The 17,500-nt window shown below is 44.6% G+C and overlaps 1 protein-coding gene across 1 annotated transcript in view; it reads left to right on the top strand.

Annotated features, from left to right (window-relative positions):
• Window positions 1–17,500, top strand: part of ttll5 (tubulin tyrosine ligase-like family, member 5) — a 241,876-nt gene that overhangs the window by 94,521 nt on the left and 129,855 nt on the right. Inside the window, exon 17 of the mRNA XM_079833468.1 lies at window positions 17,261–17,323. Coding sequence (XP_079689594.1) covers window positions 17,261–17,323 — 63 coding nt within the window. The remainder of the gene's footprint in view (window positions 1–17,260; window positions 17,324–17,500) is intronic.

A 17,500-nucleotide genomic window follows, 5' to 3' on the forward strand; every position in this document is an offset into this window, starting at 1 on the left:
CACGGCCGCACTGTCATTCATTCACAGCCGCACAGTGCACACACACTGTAATGTGACGGTGAGGGAAAATGTTCTCACATCACATCCCTAAGTGTCCACTAGGGGTGTAACGGTACACGTCTTTGTACCGAACCGTTTCGGTACAGGGCTTTCGGTTCGGTGCACGCGTTTACCGAATGCAATCTTTATCAGTGAACAGTGGGCATGTTTTAAGCACAGAATACACTTCAATCCGAGTTCCCACACCAACATCAACATTTATCACGAAATTCAAACGATAAATGCCGTTTTGATGCTCTTTAATGTGGCGCGACTGATCACATCACAGTTCAAGCGGCGGCGCGCACGTGAACGCGATCGATCATCTCTTCCTAAAGAATAAACATGAAGGTGTGTTGAGGATACATTACAACTTACTGAAACGTATCATATGTGGTGTAATCGCTCAATCAGTGTTTCAACGGCAGAAAGACGTCAATATTACTGCCGTAAACTAAACAATGTCATGTAGCATCACATTTACCTCAGGCAGTCATTCAGTGTCCACAGCTGTGAGTTCACTAGAGAAATCAACTCTTTCACTGAATATATGCTCTATATTAGCCTATATATTCATTATATTCTACTTAACCTGTTAGTGATGTCTTGATTATTTCATGTATGTTTAAATAAATTAGTTATGAAACTTCTCTTTGCCCTCAGTCAAAACGATTTGGCAGAGCAAAGATGGGCCGTTAGATCAGCACAAGATGAATTATATCTGATGTTTAACCACTACAGGACATCAGAGCAGAAGGACTGGCTGAGGAAAGGCTGCTCTCACCGGGGTTAATGAGCACCACTGATCCACTGGAGCTCACACACACACACACACACACACACACACACACACACACACACACACACACACACACCAGATCACATGATCAACTCCACACACACCAGATCACATGTTCAACTCCACACACACCAGATCACATGTTCAGCTCCACACACACCAGATCACATGTTCAACTCCACACACACCAGATCACATGTTCAACTCCACACACACCAGATCACATGATCAACTCCACACACACCAGATCACATGTTCAGCTCCACACACACCAGATCACATGATCAACTCCACACACACCAGATCACATGATCAACTCCACACACACCAGATCACATGATCAACTCCACACACACCAGATCACATGTTCAGCTCCACACACACCAGATCACATGTTCAGCTCCACACACACACCAGATCACATGTTCAACTCCACACACACCAGATCACATGTTCAGCTCCACACACACCAGATCACATGTTCAACTCCACACACACCAGATCACATGATCAACTCCACACACACCAGATCACATGTTCAGCTCCACACACACCAGATCACATGTTCAACTCCACACACACCAGATCACATGATCAACTCCACACACACCAGATCACATGTTCAACTCCACACACACCAGATCACATGATCAACTCCACACACACCAGATCACATGTTCAACTCCACACACACCAGATCACATGTTCAACTCCACACACACCAGATCACATGTTCAACTCCACACACACCAGATCACATGTTCAACTCCACACACACCAGATCACATGTTCAACTCCACACACACCAGATCACATGTTCAACTCCACACACACCAGATCACATGTTCAACTCCACACACACCAGATCACATGTTCAACTCCACACACACCAGATCACATGTTCAACTCCACACACACCAGATCACATGATCAACTCCACACACACCAGATCACATGATCAACTCCACACACACCAGATCACATGTTCAGAGAGGAGCTCTCTTTATAAACCACAGATTTTAGCTTTAAACTACTACATTCTCACCTGAAAAAGTCTTAAAACTACATTTTGTGACACAATAGTAGTATGTTTAAATTATGTGTGGTTCCTCATCACGTCACTTCACCACGTGACAGCAGCGAGCAGGCTCCTGATTGGTTAACGCAGCGCGAATTGACGCCAAAATTCAGATTTCCATTGACTTAACAGTGAAATCACTCGCTCCTGACGCTCTATTCGCGTTTGGTGTGAACGCAGCTTTACAAGCAAAGAGTCTCAACTGAAAAAAACGCTGCGTTGCCAAAATGCTCTCAAGCTCCCACAGCGAGACGTTTTCAGCAGAGCACCTGGCATTTTCAGCTGGATAAAAACGTTTTGGTAAACGGGTAAAAAGGCTAATAATACATTTTGATTCTATTATTCCATTTTCCACAATGTCAAACCAACGCAGCTTAACCCAAAATACAAGCTCAGGCATGCACTTCTTCCTTATGAGCTCATGCAGTTGTGTGCTCTAGACAGAGAATGCTCTGCTGCAGGGAACACTAAGAAGAAGCTAATATATTTATTAAGTATAACGAGGTTAGGTTCCTTCAACTGTCTATCCTATTAAAAACGGCTAGGCTATAAGATAATTGTAAAAAAAAAAAAAAAAGTATTGTATTTCTCCTGATTTTATTATGTAAACATATTCAAGCGTGAATGAGAACCATTTTGAGGGGGATGCCATGTTTGTGCGAAAAAAATATTCGAATACCAAAATCGAAAATCGAATACCAACCCATCGAAAAAATATTTGAAGATTCTGGTCAATCCCTAAAAAAGGACTAAAACTTTAAATTGAAGAGAATATCAAATTAAAAAAGAATTTAAAATATGAATAAAAGCTATAATAGCATCTCAATGATACTAGAATATCACCTTACTAGTTCAACAAAGCAACAAAGGTCTTTTGTTTTATCTGTGTAATGGCATGAGGCGGAAAGTGTGACTTCTTTGAGACTGTGCTGGAGGAAAATAAAAGAGTTAACAGACTCAAAGTGTCAGTGCCAACATCATTCCCTAATCTCTTTGAGAAATAAACCTAAAAGAAATACATTCGAATGATTTTTCCAAGTTGTAAATAAACAAAGATAATAATATTTCAGTCTTTCTACTTAAAGATTTCGCATTGTTTCTTTGTAATTATTTGTGAAATTAGTGAAAATTCTACACCAATTCTATTTCTTTTGAGCGTAGTAAGGATGCTAGCATAAACGCATATGAACACTAGAGTTGAAATGATCTTTAGGTGCTCTGTTACGCCACTTACATGTGATTGGAAACATCTGCGCGCAGGTTACAGCGATCAAACCAGATGTGCTTATACCAGGCCAATCAGTGCCAGCGTCAGTCTTTCTTCTTTGAGTTGGGAGGTTATGCATGAATATGTTAGATAGGCAAAGAAAATTAGATTTCAGCAATGCCAAGTCATGCGTATATCATTTCCATCACTCATGTGTGTGATTGGATCAATGCCTGGATCGGCCTCTGACTTCAGAAAATGAGCTGGTGCTCTTGAGAAGTTACAGGAAGTAATTGTATTTTAGTCATGTTTGAAGCACATTTCTCCACTAATTAGTGTCACTTTTATCAATCATTCACAAAAGAATGACTACTATTCAGAATAATATTTAAGGGGGGGGGGGGGGGTGCTGTTTCATGCACAGTGAGCTTTTTACTCTGTTAAAGACTTGGGTCTTTGATGGAGTATTTCTGTGCCAAAATTACTCCTTCCGGTTTCTCATAAATTTCGGAACGTTTTTTCCGAGTATGGGCCAAAGTGACGGGCTCTTCTCCCGGAAGGGTGGGCGACTAGAGCGAGAGAGCAAACGCTTTAGGGAAGTCATCGGCTGAGCTGCAGTCACAGGACTTCACCAAATCAACAATGTCACCAAAGAAGTGTGTTTTTGGTTGTCAGGGCAAGACAACCCTGCACAGCTTCCCAAAGACCCCAGCGTTAATGGCATAGGGGATGGAGTTTATTTTTTGCGGAGCAGCAACGGAGTTGTGCAAGTGTTTTTGTTTGTTCCCTGCATTTCGCCGACGATGGTTTATGAACAAGCCCCAGTTCAACTCGGGATTTGTAGCGGTTCCAGCGATTAAGGTTCAGGGTCGTGTGTTGGAAAACTGCTTCCAATGTCTTTGTGTTGTTAGTTATCGGCTCGTTCATTCAAATGCGCTGCTATTCCATTGTTTTCTATGTAAACACGCACTAGTCTGACGTGCAAAACCTTTACGCTTGCTACTACTAACATTAAATCACATATAATAGTCCATAAAGCAAATTATGTCCTCATAAACCACGAGTAAACACACAAAAATGTTGTAAAACTCGCGCATGACAAGCCGCTAAGCGAATATATAAAGTTCCAGTACACACCATGTCCTGCTGTAGTCGCCGCTGCTGCTCCTGTTCAATTTCAGCCTCTAGATCAGATTCTGGATCATATGTGTGGCTGAATCTGATTGATCTCAATGGTTTATTTAGGATAACGTTTTATTTTCCACGTTTAAGGATGTTAGAGATTTCAGACGCTCTCAACGCAATAGCTGCGCGATCGTGATTCTTTAGCTCCGCCCACACGACACGCCTCCAGCCGCTCGGTTTTTCTCGGAAAGACTCGGTACAGTCTATCTTTCTTTAATAAATATAATAAAACTAAAGACTTTTCGGAGATATGAAGGATGCAATACTACTCTATAGGTACTCGGTACTCAAGATTGACATGAAATTGACAGTGTTTCACCCCCCCCCCCCCCTTTTTTTAAAGGAACATGCCACTATTTTTGGAAATAGGCTGATTTTCCGTCTCCTCTAGAGTTAAACAGTTGAATTTGACCGTTTTTTAATCCATTCAGCCGATCTCCAGGTCTGGCGGTAGCACTTTTAGCATAGCTTAGCATAGATCATTGAATCTGATTAGACCGTTAGCATCTCTCTCAAAAATTGACCTAATGCTGTGTTCACACCAAACGAGAATAGAGCGTCTGGAGCGAGTGATTGGCTGGCGCTAAGTCAATGGAAAGGCGTGTTGACGCGCATCTGGAGGTCCTGCGGCGGGAATGGCGCAAATATGACTCAAATTGAGTGTCTTGTGCGATACGCGCGAGTGGTTCTTTTTGTGCATTCACGCTGAAGCGAATTCGTGTCTGACGCCCGAGTTGAAAAATCTGAAATTTGGCATCAATTCGCGCTGCGTTAACCAATCAGGAGCCTGCTCAATGCTGTCACGTGGTGAAGTGACGTGATGAGAAACCCCACATAATTTAAAAATACTAATATTGTGTCACAAAATGTAGTTTTAAAACTTTTTCAGGTGAAAATGTAGTTGTTTAAAGCTCAAATCTGTGGTTTATAAAGAGAGCTCCTCTCTGAACATGTGATCTGGTGTGTGTGGAGTTGAACATGTGATCTGGTGTGTGTGGAGTTGAACATGTGATCTGGTGTGTGTGGAGCTGAACATGTGATCTGGTGTGTGTGGAGCTGAACATGTGATCTGGTGTGTGTGGAGTTGAACATGTGATCTGGTGTGTGTGGAGCTGAACATGTGATCTGGTGTGTGTGGAGCTGAACATGTGATCTGGTGTGTGTGGAGTTGATCATGTGATCTGGTGTGTGTGGAGTTGAACATGTGATCTGGTGTGTGTGGAGTTGAACATGTGATCTGGTGTGTGTGGAGTTGATCATGTGATCTGGTGTGTGTGGAGTTGAACATGTGATCTGGTGTGTGTGGAGTTGATCATGTGATCTGGTGTGTGTGGAGTTGAACATGTGATCTGGTGTGTGTGGAGCTGAACATGTGATCTGTGTGTGTGGAGCTGAACATGTGATCTGGTGTGTGTGGAGTTGATCATGTGATCTGGTGTGTGTGGAGTTGAACATGTGATCTGGTGTGTGTGGAGTTGATCATGTGATCTGGTGTGTGTGGAGTTGAACATGTGATCTGGTGTGTGTGGAGCTGAACATGTGATCTGGTGTGTGTGGAGCTGAACATGTGATCTGGTGTGTGTGGAGTTGATCATGTGATCTGGTGTGTGTGTGGAGTTGATCATGTGATCTGGTGTGTGTGGAGTTGATCATGTGATCTGGTGTGTGTGTGGAGTTGATCATGTGATCTGGTGTGTGTGGAGTTGATCATGTGATCTGGTGTGTGTGGAGTTGATCATGTGATCTGGTGTGTGTGGAGCTGAACATGTGATCTGGTGTGTGTGGAGCTGAACATGTGATCTGGTGTGTGTGGAGTTGATCATGTGATCTGGTGTGTGTGGAGTTGAACGTGATCTGGTGTGTGTGGAGTTGATCATGTGATCTGGTGTGTGTGGAGTTGATCATGTGATCTGGTGTGTGTGTGGAGTTGATCATGTGATCTGGTGTGTGTGGAGTTGATCATGTGATCTGGTGTGTGTGGAGTTGATCATGTGATCTGGTGTGTGTGGAGTTGAACATGTGACCTGGTGTGTGTGGAGTTGATCATGTGATCTGGTGTGTGTGGAGTTGATCATGTGATCTGGTGTGTGTGGAGTTGAACATGTGATCTGGTGTGTGTGGAGTTGATCATGTGATCTGGTGTGTGTGGAGTTGAACATGTGATCTGGTGTGTGTGGAGTTGAACATGTGATCTGGTGTGTGTTGAGCTGAACATGTGATCTGGTGTGTGTGGAGTTGATCATGTGATCTGGTGTGTGTGGAGTTGAACATGTGATCTGGTGTGTGTGTGGAGTTGAACATGTGATCTGGTGTGTGTGGAGTTGATCATGTGATCTGGTGTGTGTGGAGTTGATCATGTGATCTGGTGTGTGTGGAGTTGATCATGTGATCTGGTGTGTGTGGAGTTGATCATGTGATCTGGTGTGTGTGGAGTTGAACATGTGACCTGGTGTGTGTGGAGTTGATCATGTGATCTGGTGTGTGTGGAGTTGATCATGTGATCTGGTGTGTGTGGAGTTGAACATGTGATCTGGTGTGTGTGAGTTGATCATATGATCTGTTGTGTGTGGAGTTGATCATGTGATCTGGTGTGTGTGGAGTTGATCATGTGATCTGTTGTGTGTGGAGTTGATCATGTGATCTGTTGTGTGTGGAGTTGATCATGTGATCTGGTGTGTGTGGAGTTGATCATGTGATCTGGCGTGTTGGAGCTGAACATGTGATCTGTGTGTGTGGAGTTGATCATTGTGATCTGGTGTGTGTGGAGCTGAACATGTGATCTGGTGTGTGTGGAGTTGATCATGTGATCTGGTGTGTGTGGAGCTGAACATGTGATCTGGTGTGTGTGGAGTTGATCATGTGATCTGGCGTGTGTGGAGCTGAACATGTGATCTGGTGTGTGTGGAGTTGATCATGTGATCTGTTGTGTGTGGAGTTGAACGTGATCTGGTGTGTGTGGAGTTGATCATGTGATCTGGTGTGTGTGGAGTTGATCATGTGATCTGGTGTGTGTGTGGAGTTGATCATGTGATCTGGTGTGTGTGGAGTTGATCATGTGATCTGGTGTGTGTGGAGTTGATCATGTGATCTGGTGTGTGTGGAGTTGAACATGTGACCTGGTGTGTGGTGGAGTTGATCATGTGATCTGGTGTGTGTGGAGTTGATCATGTGATCTGGTGTGTGTGGAGTTGAACATGTGATCTGTGTGTGTGGAGTTGATCATGTGGATCTGGTGTGTGTGGAGTTGAACATGTGATCTGGTGTGTGTGGAGTTGAACATGTGATCTGGTGTGTGTTGAGCTGAACATGTGATCTGGTGTGTGTGGAGTTGATCATGTGATCTTGGTGTGTGTGGAGTTGAACATGTGATCTGGTGTGTGTGTGGAGTTGAACATGTGATCTGGTGTGTGTGGAGTTGATCATGTGATCTGGTGTGTGTGGAGTTGATCATGTGATCTGGTGTGTGTGGAGTTGATCATGTGATCTGGTGTGTGTGGAGTTGATCATGTGATCTGGTGTGTGTGGAGTTGAACATGTGACCTGGTGTGTGTGGAGTTGATCATGTGATCTGGTGTGTGTGGAGTTGATCATGTGATCTGGTGTGTGTGAGTTGAACATGTGATCTGGTGTGTGTGGAGTTGATCATATGATCTGTTGTGTGTGGAGTGATCATGTGATCTGGTGTGTGTGGAGTTGATCATGTGATCTGTTGTGTGTGGAGTTGATCATGTGATCTGTTGTGTGTGGAGTTGATCATGTGATCTGGTGTGTGTGGAGTTGATCATGTGATCTGGCGTGTGTGGAGCTGAACATGTGATCTGGTGTGTGTGGAGTTGATCATGTGATCTGGTGTGTGTGGAGCTGAACATGTGATCTGGTGTGTGTGGAGTTGATCATGTGATCTGGTGTGTGTGGAGCTGAACATGTGATCTGGTGTGTGTGGAGTTGATCATGTGATCTGGCGTGTGTGGAGCTGAACATGTGATCTGGTGTGTGTGGAGTTGATCATGTGATCTGGTGTGTGTGGAGCTGAACATGTGATCTGGTGTGTGTGGAGTTGAACATGTGATCTGGTGTGTGTGGAGTTGAACATGTGATCTGGCGTGTGTGGAGCTGAACATGTGATCTGGTGTGTGTGGAGTTGAACATGTGATCTGGTGTGTGTGGAGTTGAACATGTGATCTGGTGTGTGTGGAGTTGATCATATGATCTGTTGTGTGTGTGGAGTTGATCATGTGATCTGGTGTGTGTGTGTGGAGTTGATCATGTGATCTGGTGTGTGTGGAGTTGATCATGTGATCTGGTGTGTGTGGAGTTGATCATGTGATCTGGTGTGTGTGGAGCTGAACATGTGATCTGGTGTGTGTGGAGCTGAACATGTGATCTGGTGTGTGTGGAGTTGATCATGTGATCTGGTGTGTGTGGAGTTGAACGTGATCTGGTGTGTGTGGAGTTGATCATGTGATCTGGTGTGTGTGGAGTTGAACATGTGACCTGGTGTGTGTGGAGTTGAACATGTGACCTGGTGTGTGTGGAGTTGATCATGTGATCTGGTGTGTGTGGAGTTGATCATGTGATCTGGTGTGTGTGGAGTTGAACATGTGATCTGGTGTGTGTGTGGAGTTGAACATGTGATCTGGTGTGTGTGGAGTTGATCATGTGATCTGGTGTGTGTGGAGTTGAACATGTGATCTGGTGTGTGTTGAGCTGAACATGTGATCTGGTGTGTGTGGAGTTGATCATGTGATCTGGTGTGTGTGGAGTTGAACATGTGATCTGGTGTGTGTGTGGAGTTGAACATGTGATCTGGTGTGTGTGGAGTTGATCATGTGATCTGGTGTGTGTGGAGTTGATCATGTGATCTGGTGTGTGTGGAGTTGATCATGTGATCTGGTGTGTGTGGAGTTGATCATGTGATCTGGTGTGTGTGGAGTTGAACATGTGACCTGGTGTGTGTGGAGTTGATCATGTGATCTGGTGTGTGTGGAGTTGAACATGTGATCTGGTGTGTGTGGAGTTGATCATGTGATCTGTTGTGTGTGGAGTTGATCATGTGATCTGTTGTGTGTGGAGTTGATCATGTGATCTGGTGTGTGTGGAGTTGAACATGTGATCTGGTGTGTGTGGAGCTGAACATGTGATCTGGTGTGTGTGGAGCTGAACATGTGATCTGGTGTGTGTGGAGTTGAACATGTGATCTGGTGTGTGTGGAGTAGAACATGTGATCTGGTGTGTGTGGAGTTGAACATGTGATCTGGTGTGTGTGGAGTTGATCATGTGATCTGGTGTGTGTGGAGTTGATCATGTGATCTGTTGTGTGTGGAGTTGATCATGTGATCTGTTGTGTGTGGAGTTGATCATGTGATCTGGTGTGTGTGGAGTTGAACATGTGATCTGGTGTGTGTGGAGCTGAACATGTGATCTGGTGTGTGTGGAGCTGAACATGTGATCTGGTGTGTGTGGAGCTGAACATGTGATCTGGTGTGTGTGGAGCTGAACATGTGATCTAGTGTGTGTGGAGTTGATCATGTGATCTGGTGTGTGTGGAGTTGAACATGTGATCTGGTGTGTATGGAGTTGAACATGTGATCTGGTGTGTGTGGAGTTGAACATGTGACCTGGTGTGTGTGGAGTTGAACATGTGATCTGGTGTGTGTGGAGTTGAACATGTGATCTGGCGTGTGTGTGGAGCTGAACATGTGATCTGGTGTGTGTGGAGCTGAACATGTGATCTGGTGTGTGTGTGGAGCTGAACATGTGATCTGGTGTGTGTGGAGCTGATCATGTGATCTGGTGTGTGTGTGGAGCTGAACATGTGATCTGGTGTGTGTGGAGCTGAACATGTGATCTGGCGTGTGTGGAGCTGAACATGTGATCTGGTGTGTGTGGAGCTGAACATGTGATCTGGTGTGTGTGGAGCTGAACATGTGATCTGGTGTGTGTGGAGTTGATCATGTGATCTGGTGTGTGTGTGGAGCTGAACATGTGATCTGGTGTGTGTGGAGCTGAACATGTGATCTGGCGTGTGTGGAGCTGAACATGTGACCTGGTGTGTGTGGAGTTGAACATGTGATCTGGTGTGTGTGGAGTTGAACATGTGATCTGGTGTGTGTGGAGTTGAACATGTGATCTGGTGTGTGTGGAGTTGAACATGTGATCTGGTGTGTGTGGAGTTGATCATGTGATCTAGTGTGTGTGGAGCTGAACATGTGATCTGGTGTGTGTGGAGTTGAACATGTGATCTGGTGTGTGTGGAGTTGAACATGTGATCTGGTGTGTGTGAAGTTGAACATGTGATCTGGTGTGTGTGGAGTTGATCATGTGACCTGGTGTGTGTGGAGTTGAACATGTGATCTGGTGTGTGTGGAGTTGAACATGTGATCTGGTGTGTGTGGAGTTGAACATGTGATCTGGTGTGTGTGGAGTTGAACATGAGATCTGGTGTGTGTGGAGTTGATCATGTGATCTGGTGTGTGTGGAGTTGAACATGTGATCTGGTGTGTGTGGAGTTGATCATGTGATCTGGTGTGTGTGGAGTTGAACATGTGATCTGGTGTGTGTGGAGTTGAACATGTGATCTGGTGTGTGTGGAGTTGAACATGTGATCTGGTGTGTGTGAAGTTGAACATGTGATCTAGTGTGTGTGGAGCTGAACATGTGATCTGGTGTGTGTGGAGTTGAACATGTGATCTGGTGTGTGTGGAGTTGAACATGTGATCTGGTGTGTGTGGAGTTGAACATGTGATCTGGTGTGTGTGGAGTTGAACATGTGATCTGGTGTGTGTGAAGTTGAACATGTGATCTGGTGTGTGTGGAGTTGATCATGTGACCTGGTGTGTGTGGAGTTGAACATGTGATCTGGTGTGTGTGGAGTTGATCATGTGATCTGGTGTGTGTGGAGTTGATCATGTGATCTGGTGTGTGTGTGGAGTTGATCATGTGATCTGGTGTGTGTGGAGTTGAACGTGATCTGGTGTGTGTGGAGTTGATCATGTGATCTGGTGTGTGTGTGGAGTTGAACATGTGATCTGGTGTGTGTGGAGTTGAACATGTGATCTGGTGTGTGTGTGGAGTTGAACATGTGATCTGGTGTGTGTGGAGTTGATCATGTGATCTGGTGTGTGTGGAGTTGAACATGTGATCTGGTGTGTGTGTGGAGTTGATCATGTGATCTGGTGTGTGTGGAGTTGATCATGTGATCTGGTGTGTGTGGAGTTGAACATGTGATCTGGTGTGTGTGGAGTTGATCATGTGATCTGGTGTGTGTGGAGTTGAACATGTGATCTGGTGTGTGTGGAGTTGAACATGTGATCTGGTGTGTGTGGAGCTGAACATGTGATCTGGTGTGTGTGGAGTTGATCATGTGATCTGGTGTGTGTGGAGTTGAACATGTGATCTGGTGTGTGTGGAGTTGAACATGTGATCTGGTGTGTGTGTGGAGTTGATCATGTGATCTGGTGTGTGTGGAGTTGATCATGTGATCTGGTGTGTGTGGAGTTGATCATGTGATCTGGTGTGTGTGGAGTTGATCATGTGATCTGGTGTGTGTGGAGTTGAACATGTGATCTGGTGTGTGTGTGGAGTTGATCATGTGATCTGGTGTGTGTGGAGTTGATCATGTGATCTGGTGTGTGTGGAGTTGAACATGTGATCTGGTGTGTGTGGAGTTGATCATGTGATCTGGTGTGTGTGGAGTTGAACATGTGATCTGGTGTGTGTGGAGTTGAACATGTGATCTGGTGTGTGTGGAGCTGAACATGTGATCTGGTGTGTGTGGAGTTGATCATGTGATCTGGTGTGTGTGGAGCTGAACATGTGATCTGGTGTGTGTGGAGTTGAACATGTGATCTGGTGTGTGTGGAGTTGAACATGTGATCTGGTGTGTGTGGAGTTGATCATGTGATCTGGTGTGTGTGGAGTTGAACATGTGATCTGGTGTGTGTGTGTGGAGTTGAACATGTGATCTGGTGTGTGTGGAGTTGAACATGTGATCTGGTGTGTGTGGAGTTGAACATGTGATCTGGTGTGTGTGTGGAGTTGAACATGTGATCTGGTGTGTGTGTGGAGTTGAACATGTGATCTGGTGTGTGTGGAGTTGAACATGTGATCTGGTGTGTGTGTGGAGTTGAACATGTGATCTGGTGTGTGTGGAGTTGATCATGTGATCTGGTGTGTGTGGAGTTGATCATGTGATCTGGTGTGTGTGGAGTTGAACGTGATCTGGTGTGTGTGGAGTTGATCATGTGATCTGGTGTGTGTGTGGAGTTGAACATGTGATCTGGTGTGTGTGGAGTTGAACATGTGATCTGGTGTGTGTGGAGTTGAACATGTGATCTGGTGTGTGTGTGGAGTTGATCATGTGATCTGGTGTGTGTGGAGTTGATCATGTGATCTGGTGTGTGTGGAGTTGAACATGTGATCTGGTGTGTGTGGAGTTGATCATGTGATCTGGTGTGTGTGGAGTTGAACATGTGATCTGGTGTGTGTGGAGCTGAACATGTGATCTGGTGTGTGTGGAGTTGATCATGTGATCTGGTGTGTGTGGAGTTGATCATGTGATCTGGTGTGTGTGGAGTTGAACATGTGATCTGGTGTGTGTGTGTGTGGAGTTGAACATGTGATCTGGTGTGTGTGGAGTTGAACATGTGATCTGGTGTGTGTGGAGTTGAACATGTGATCTGGTGTGTGTGTGGAGTTGAACATGTGATCTGGTGTGTGTGGAGTTGAACATGTGATCTGGTGTGTGTGTGGAGTTGATCATGTGATCTGGTGTGTGTGGAGTTGATCATGTGATCTGGTGTGTGTGGAGTTGAACATGTGATCTGGTGTGTGTGGAGTTGATCATGTGATCTGGTGTGTGTGGAGTTGAACATGTGATCTGGTGTGTGTGGAGTTGAACATGTGATCTGGTGTGTGTGGAGCTGAACATGTGATCTGGTGTGTGTGGAGTTGATCATGTGATCTGGTGTGTGTGGAGTTGATCATGTGATCTGGTGTGTGTGGAGTTGATCATGTGATCTGGTGTGTGTGGAGTTGATCATGTGATCTGGTGTGTGTGGAGTTGAACATGTGATCTGGTGTGTGTGTGGAGTTGAACATGTGATCTGGTGTGTGTGTGGAGTTGAACATGTGATCTGGTGTGTGTGGAGTTGAACATGTGATCTGGTGTGTGTGTGGAGTTGAACATGTGATCTGGTGTGTGTGGAGTTGATCATGTGATCTGGTGTGTGTGGAGTTGATCATGTGATCTGGTGTGTGTGGAGTTGATCATGTGATCTGGTGTGTGTGGAGTTGAACATGTGATCTGGTGTGTGTGGAGTTGAACATGTGATCTGGTGTGTGTGGAGTTGAACATGTGATCTGGTGTGTGTGGAGTTGAACATGTGATCTGGTGTGTGTGTGGAGTTGATCATGTGATCTGGTGTGTGTGGAGTTGATCATGTGATCTGGTGTGTGTGGAGTTGATCATGTGATCTGGTGTGTGTGGAGTTGATCATGTGATCTGGTGTGTGTGGAGTTGAACATGTGATCTGGTGTGTGTGTGGAGTTGAACATGTGATCTGGTGTGTGTGGAGTTGAACATGTGATCTGGTGTGTGTGTGGAGTTGAACATGTGATCTGGTGTGTGTGTGGAGTTGAACATGTGATCTGGTGTGTGTGGAGTTGAACATGTGATCTGGTGTGTGTGTGGAGTTGAACATGTGATCTGGTGTGTGTGGAGTTGAACATGTGATCTGGTGTGTGTGTGGAGTTGATCATGTGATCTGGTGTGTGTGGAGTTGATCATGTGATCTGGTGTGTGTGGAGTTGATCATGTGATCTGGTGTGTGTGGAGTTGATCATGTGATCTGGTGTGTGTGGAGTTGATCATGTGATCTGGTGTGTGTGGAGTTGATCATGTGATCTGGTGTGTGTGGAGTTGATCATGTGATCTGGTGTGTGTGGAGTTGATCATGTGATCTGGTGTGTGTGGAGTTGATCATGTGATCTGGTGTGTGTGGAGTTGATCATGTGATCTGGTGTGTGTGGAGTTGATCATGTGATCTGGTGTGTGTGGAGTTGATCATGTGATCTGGTGTGTGTGGAGTTGAACATGTGATCTGGTGTGTGTGTGGAGTTGAACATGTGATCTGGTGTGTGTGTGGAGTTGAACATGTGATCTGGTGTGTGTGGAGTTGAACATGTGATCTGGTGTGTGTGTGGAGTTGAACATGTGATCTGGTGTGTGTGGAGTTGATCATGTGATCTGGTGTGTGTGGAGTTGATCATGTGATCTGGTGTGTGTGGAGTTGATCATGTGATCTGGTGTGTGTGGAGTTGAACATGTGATCTGGTGTGTGTGGAGCTGAACATGTGATCTGGTGTGTGTGGAGTTGAACATGTGATCTCGTGTGTGTGGAGTTGAACATGTGATCTGGTGTGTGTGTGGAGTTGAACATGTGATCTGGTGTGTGTGGAGTTGAACATGTGATCTGGTGTGTGTGTGGAGTTGAACATGTGATCTGGTGTGTGTGTGGAGTTGAACATGTGATCTGGTGTGTGTGTGGAGTTGAACATGTGATCTGGTGTGTGTGGAGCTGAACATGTGATCTGGTGTGTGTGGAGTTGAACATGTGATCTGGTGTGTGTGGAGTTGAACATGTGATCTGGTGTGTGTGGAGTTGATCATGTGATCTGGTGTGTGTGGAGTTGATCATGTGATCTGGTGTGTGTGGAGTTGATCATGTGATCTGGTGTGTGTGGAGTTGAACATGTGATCTGGTGTGTGTGTGGAGTTGAACATGTGATCTGGTGTGTGTGGAGCTGAACATGTGATCTGGTGTGTGTGGAGTTGAACATGTGATCTGGTGTGTGTGTGGAGTTGAACATGTGATCTGGTGTGTGTGGAGTTGAACATGTGATCTGGTGTGTGTGGAGTTGAACATGTGATCTGGTGTGTGTGTGGAGTTGAACATGTGATCTGGTGTGTGTGGAGTTGAACATGTGATCTGGTGTGTGTGGAGTTGAACATGTGATCTGGTGTGTGTGGAGCTGAACATGTGATCTGGTGTGTGTGGAGTTGAACATGTGATCTGGTGTGTGTGTGGAGTTGAACATGTGATCTGGTGTGTGTGGAGTTGATCATGTGATCTGGTGTGTGTGGAGTTGATCATGTGATCTGGTGTGTGTGGAGTTGAACATGTGATCTGGTGTGTGTGGAGTTGATCATGTGATCTGGTGTGTTTGTGTGTGTGTGTGTGTGTGTGTGTGTGTGAGCTCCAGTGGATCAGCGGCGCTCAGCGCTCATTAACCCCGGTGAGAGCAGCCTTTCCTCGGCCAGTCCTTCTGCCGTCTGCCGCTGCTCTGATGTCCTGTAGTGGTTAAACATCAGATATAATTCATCTTGTGCTGATCTAACGGCCGATCTTTGCTCTCATGAATCATCATTTGTTGTCTGCCAAATAGTTTTGACTGAGGGCAAAGAGAAGTTTCATAACTTTATGTTTTAGGATATTTAAATACACATGCAGTGGAGATAATGTAGGCGTCGCCTGGACCACATTTGTGTGGCTATTAATGTTTAATATATATTTTTAATGAAAATGAAAAGAGGCAGAGCTGTGTTTTATGACATATTTCTCCTGGAGCGTCTTGAACGCGCATCTATTTCGCTTCAAACACTCGATTTATACACGTGTCCAATTCACTGTGGACGCGAGAATGGATTCAAAATGTCCAACTAGACGTGATTTTGAAAGCAGCATTAGAGTTTCGATATTTTTCCTGTTTAAAACTTGACTCTTCTGTAGTTACACCGTGTACTAAGACCGACTAAGCTCTTATCAGTTGGGCATGTGGTGGAGGCACTAGTGAGAAAATTGAGCCGCACCACCAGGAAAAAAAAAGCTGTTCGCCATCTGGAGCCCTGCATCCTTATTCATCATCACTGACCCAAGCGCAGCTTAATTACAGCCCCATCCCTCATTAACACTTCACTCACATCGCCTGAAGACTCTTTTAACAGGCGCTCATGAACCACAACAGGATAGTGTTGAAACAGCTCGACTGAAAGACACATTTATGTCTTGAATAAACATTGACTTCACCCGGAATATATTGTTAAGTGACATAGGAAAATAGCTCAAGCTTTTTAAATGCTTGGTCTGGAAAAATGTTGCAGGCATTTAATGTTCAGCACCTCGTAATTTTGTAATTCGCACCATTAGCCAGTTAGTGACGAACTAATTGTAGCTGCATGAAGGCAGAGCGTAGTATTGCAGCTCAAGCATGACCGATGCGCTCTGGTGGAGAGCCAAACAGTCGACCCAACACCATAAAGCATCTGACCAATCATTACGTGTGTAGGGTCATAAACATCCAGAGCCCTTCTCGAGGTAAGCCAAGACTGCTTCTGTTTTTACACAATAGAAAAGTGCAAGAAGCATCTCGTTTGCGTAAGACTCGCCTCTGGTTGTTTACCACACTGCAAAAAATGCTTTTCTTACTTAGTATTTTTGTCTTGTTTTCAGTCCAAATATCAGAAAAATCTTACATTAAGAAGCATTTACTAGACAAGCCACAGTTTTTGTCTTGTTTTGGGGGAAAATAACTCAAAATTAAGGGAGTTTTTGCTTAAAATAAGCAGAATAATCAGAATAAATGGGGTAAGAAAAATAATCTTGTTTTCTGTTTGAATTAAGATTATTTTGCTTACCCCACTGGCAGATTATTTTGCTTATTTTAAGCAAAAACTTCCTTAATTTTGAATTATTTCCTCCCAAAACAAGGCAAAAACTTTTTCTGGTCTAGTAAATGCTTCTTAATGTAAGATTTTTTTAGATATTTGGACTGAAAACAAGACAAAATACTAAGTAAGAAAAGCATTTTTTGCAGTGCACAGAACGTGTCAGGACTTGTTGTGTAATCAATCTGTCTATAATTAGTTTTCCTTCTCTCTGTATCCCTCCTTCAGTGGTTATCTGGAGTACAAGACATCTATGAACGCCATGTTGGCTAATAAACTTTTCCATGCAAGGTAAGCCTTTCTGCCGTGGTTGGAAAGATCGTCATCTATTTAAGGAATCTTCAGCTTCAGGGTTTTTTTTGTTGATATTTAATGTGAGTATGTCTTATATGCCCTGATAAAACCGCTATACACTGCAAAAAATGCTTTTCTTACTTAGTATTTTTGTCTTGTTTTAAGTCCAAATAT

This window comes from Gobio gobio (assembly GCF_949357685.1).
Source record: "Gobio gobio genome assembly, chromosome: 13".
Lineage (NCBI taxonomy): Eukaryota > Metazoa > Chordata > Actinopteri > Cypriniformes > Gobionidae > Gobio > Gobio gobio.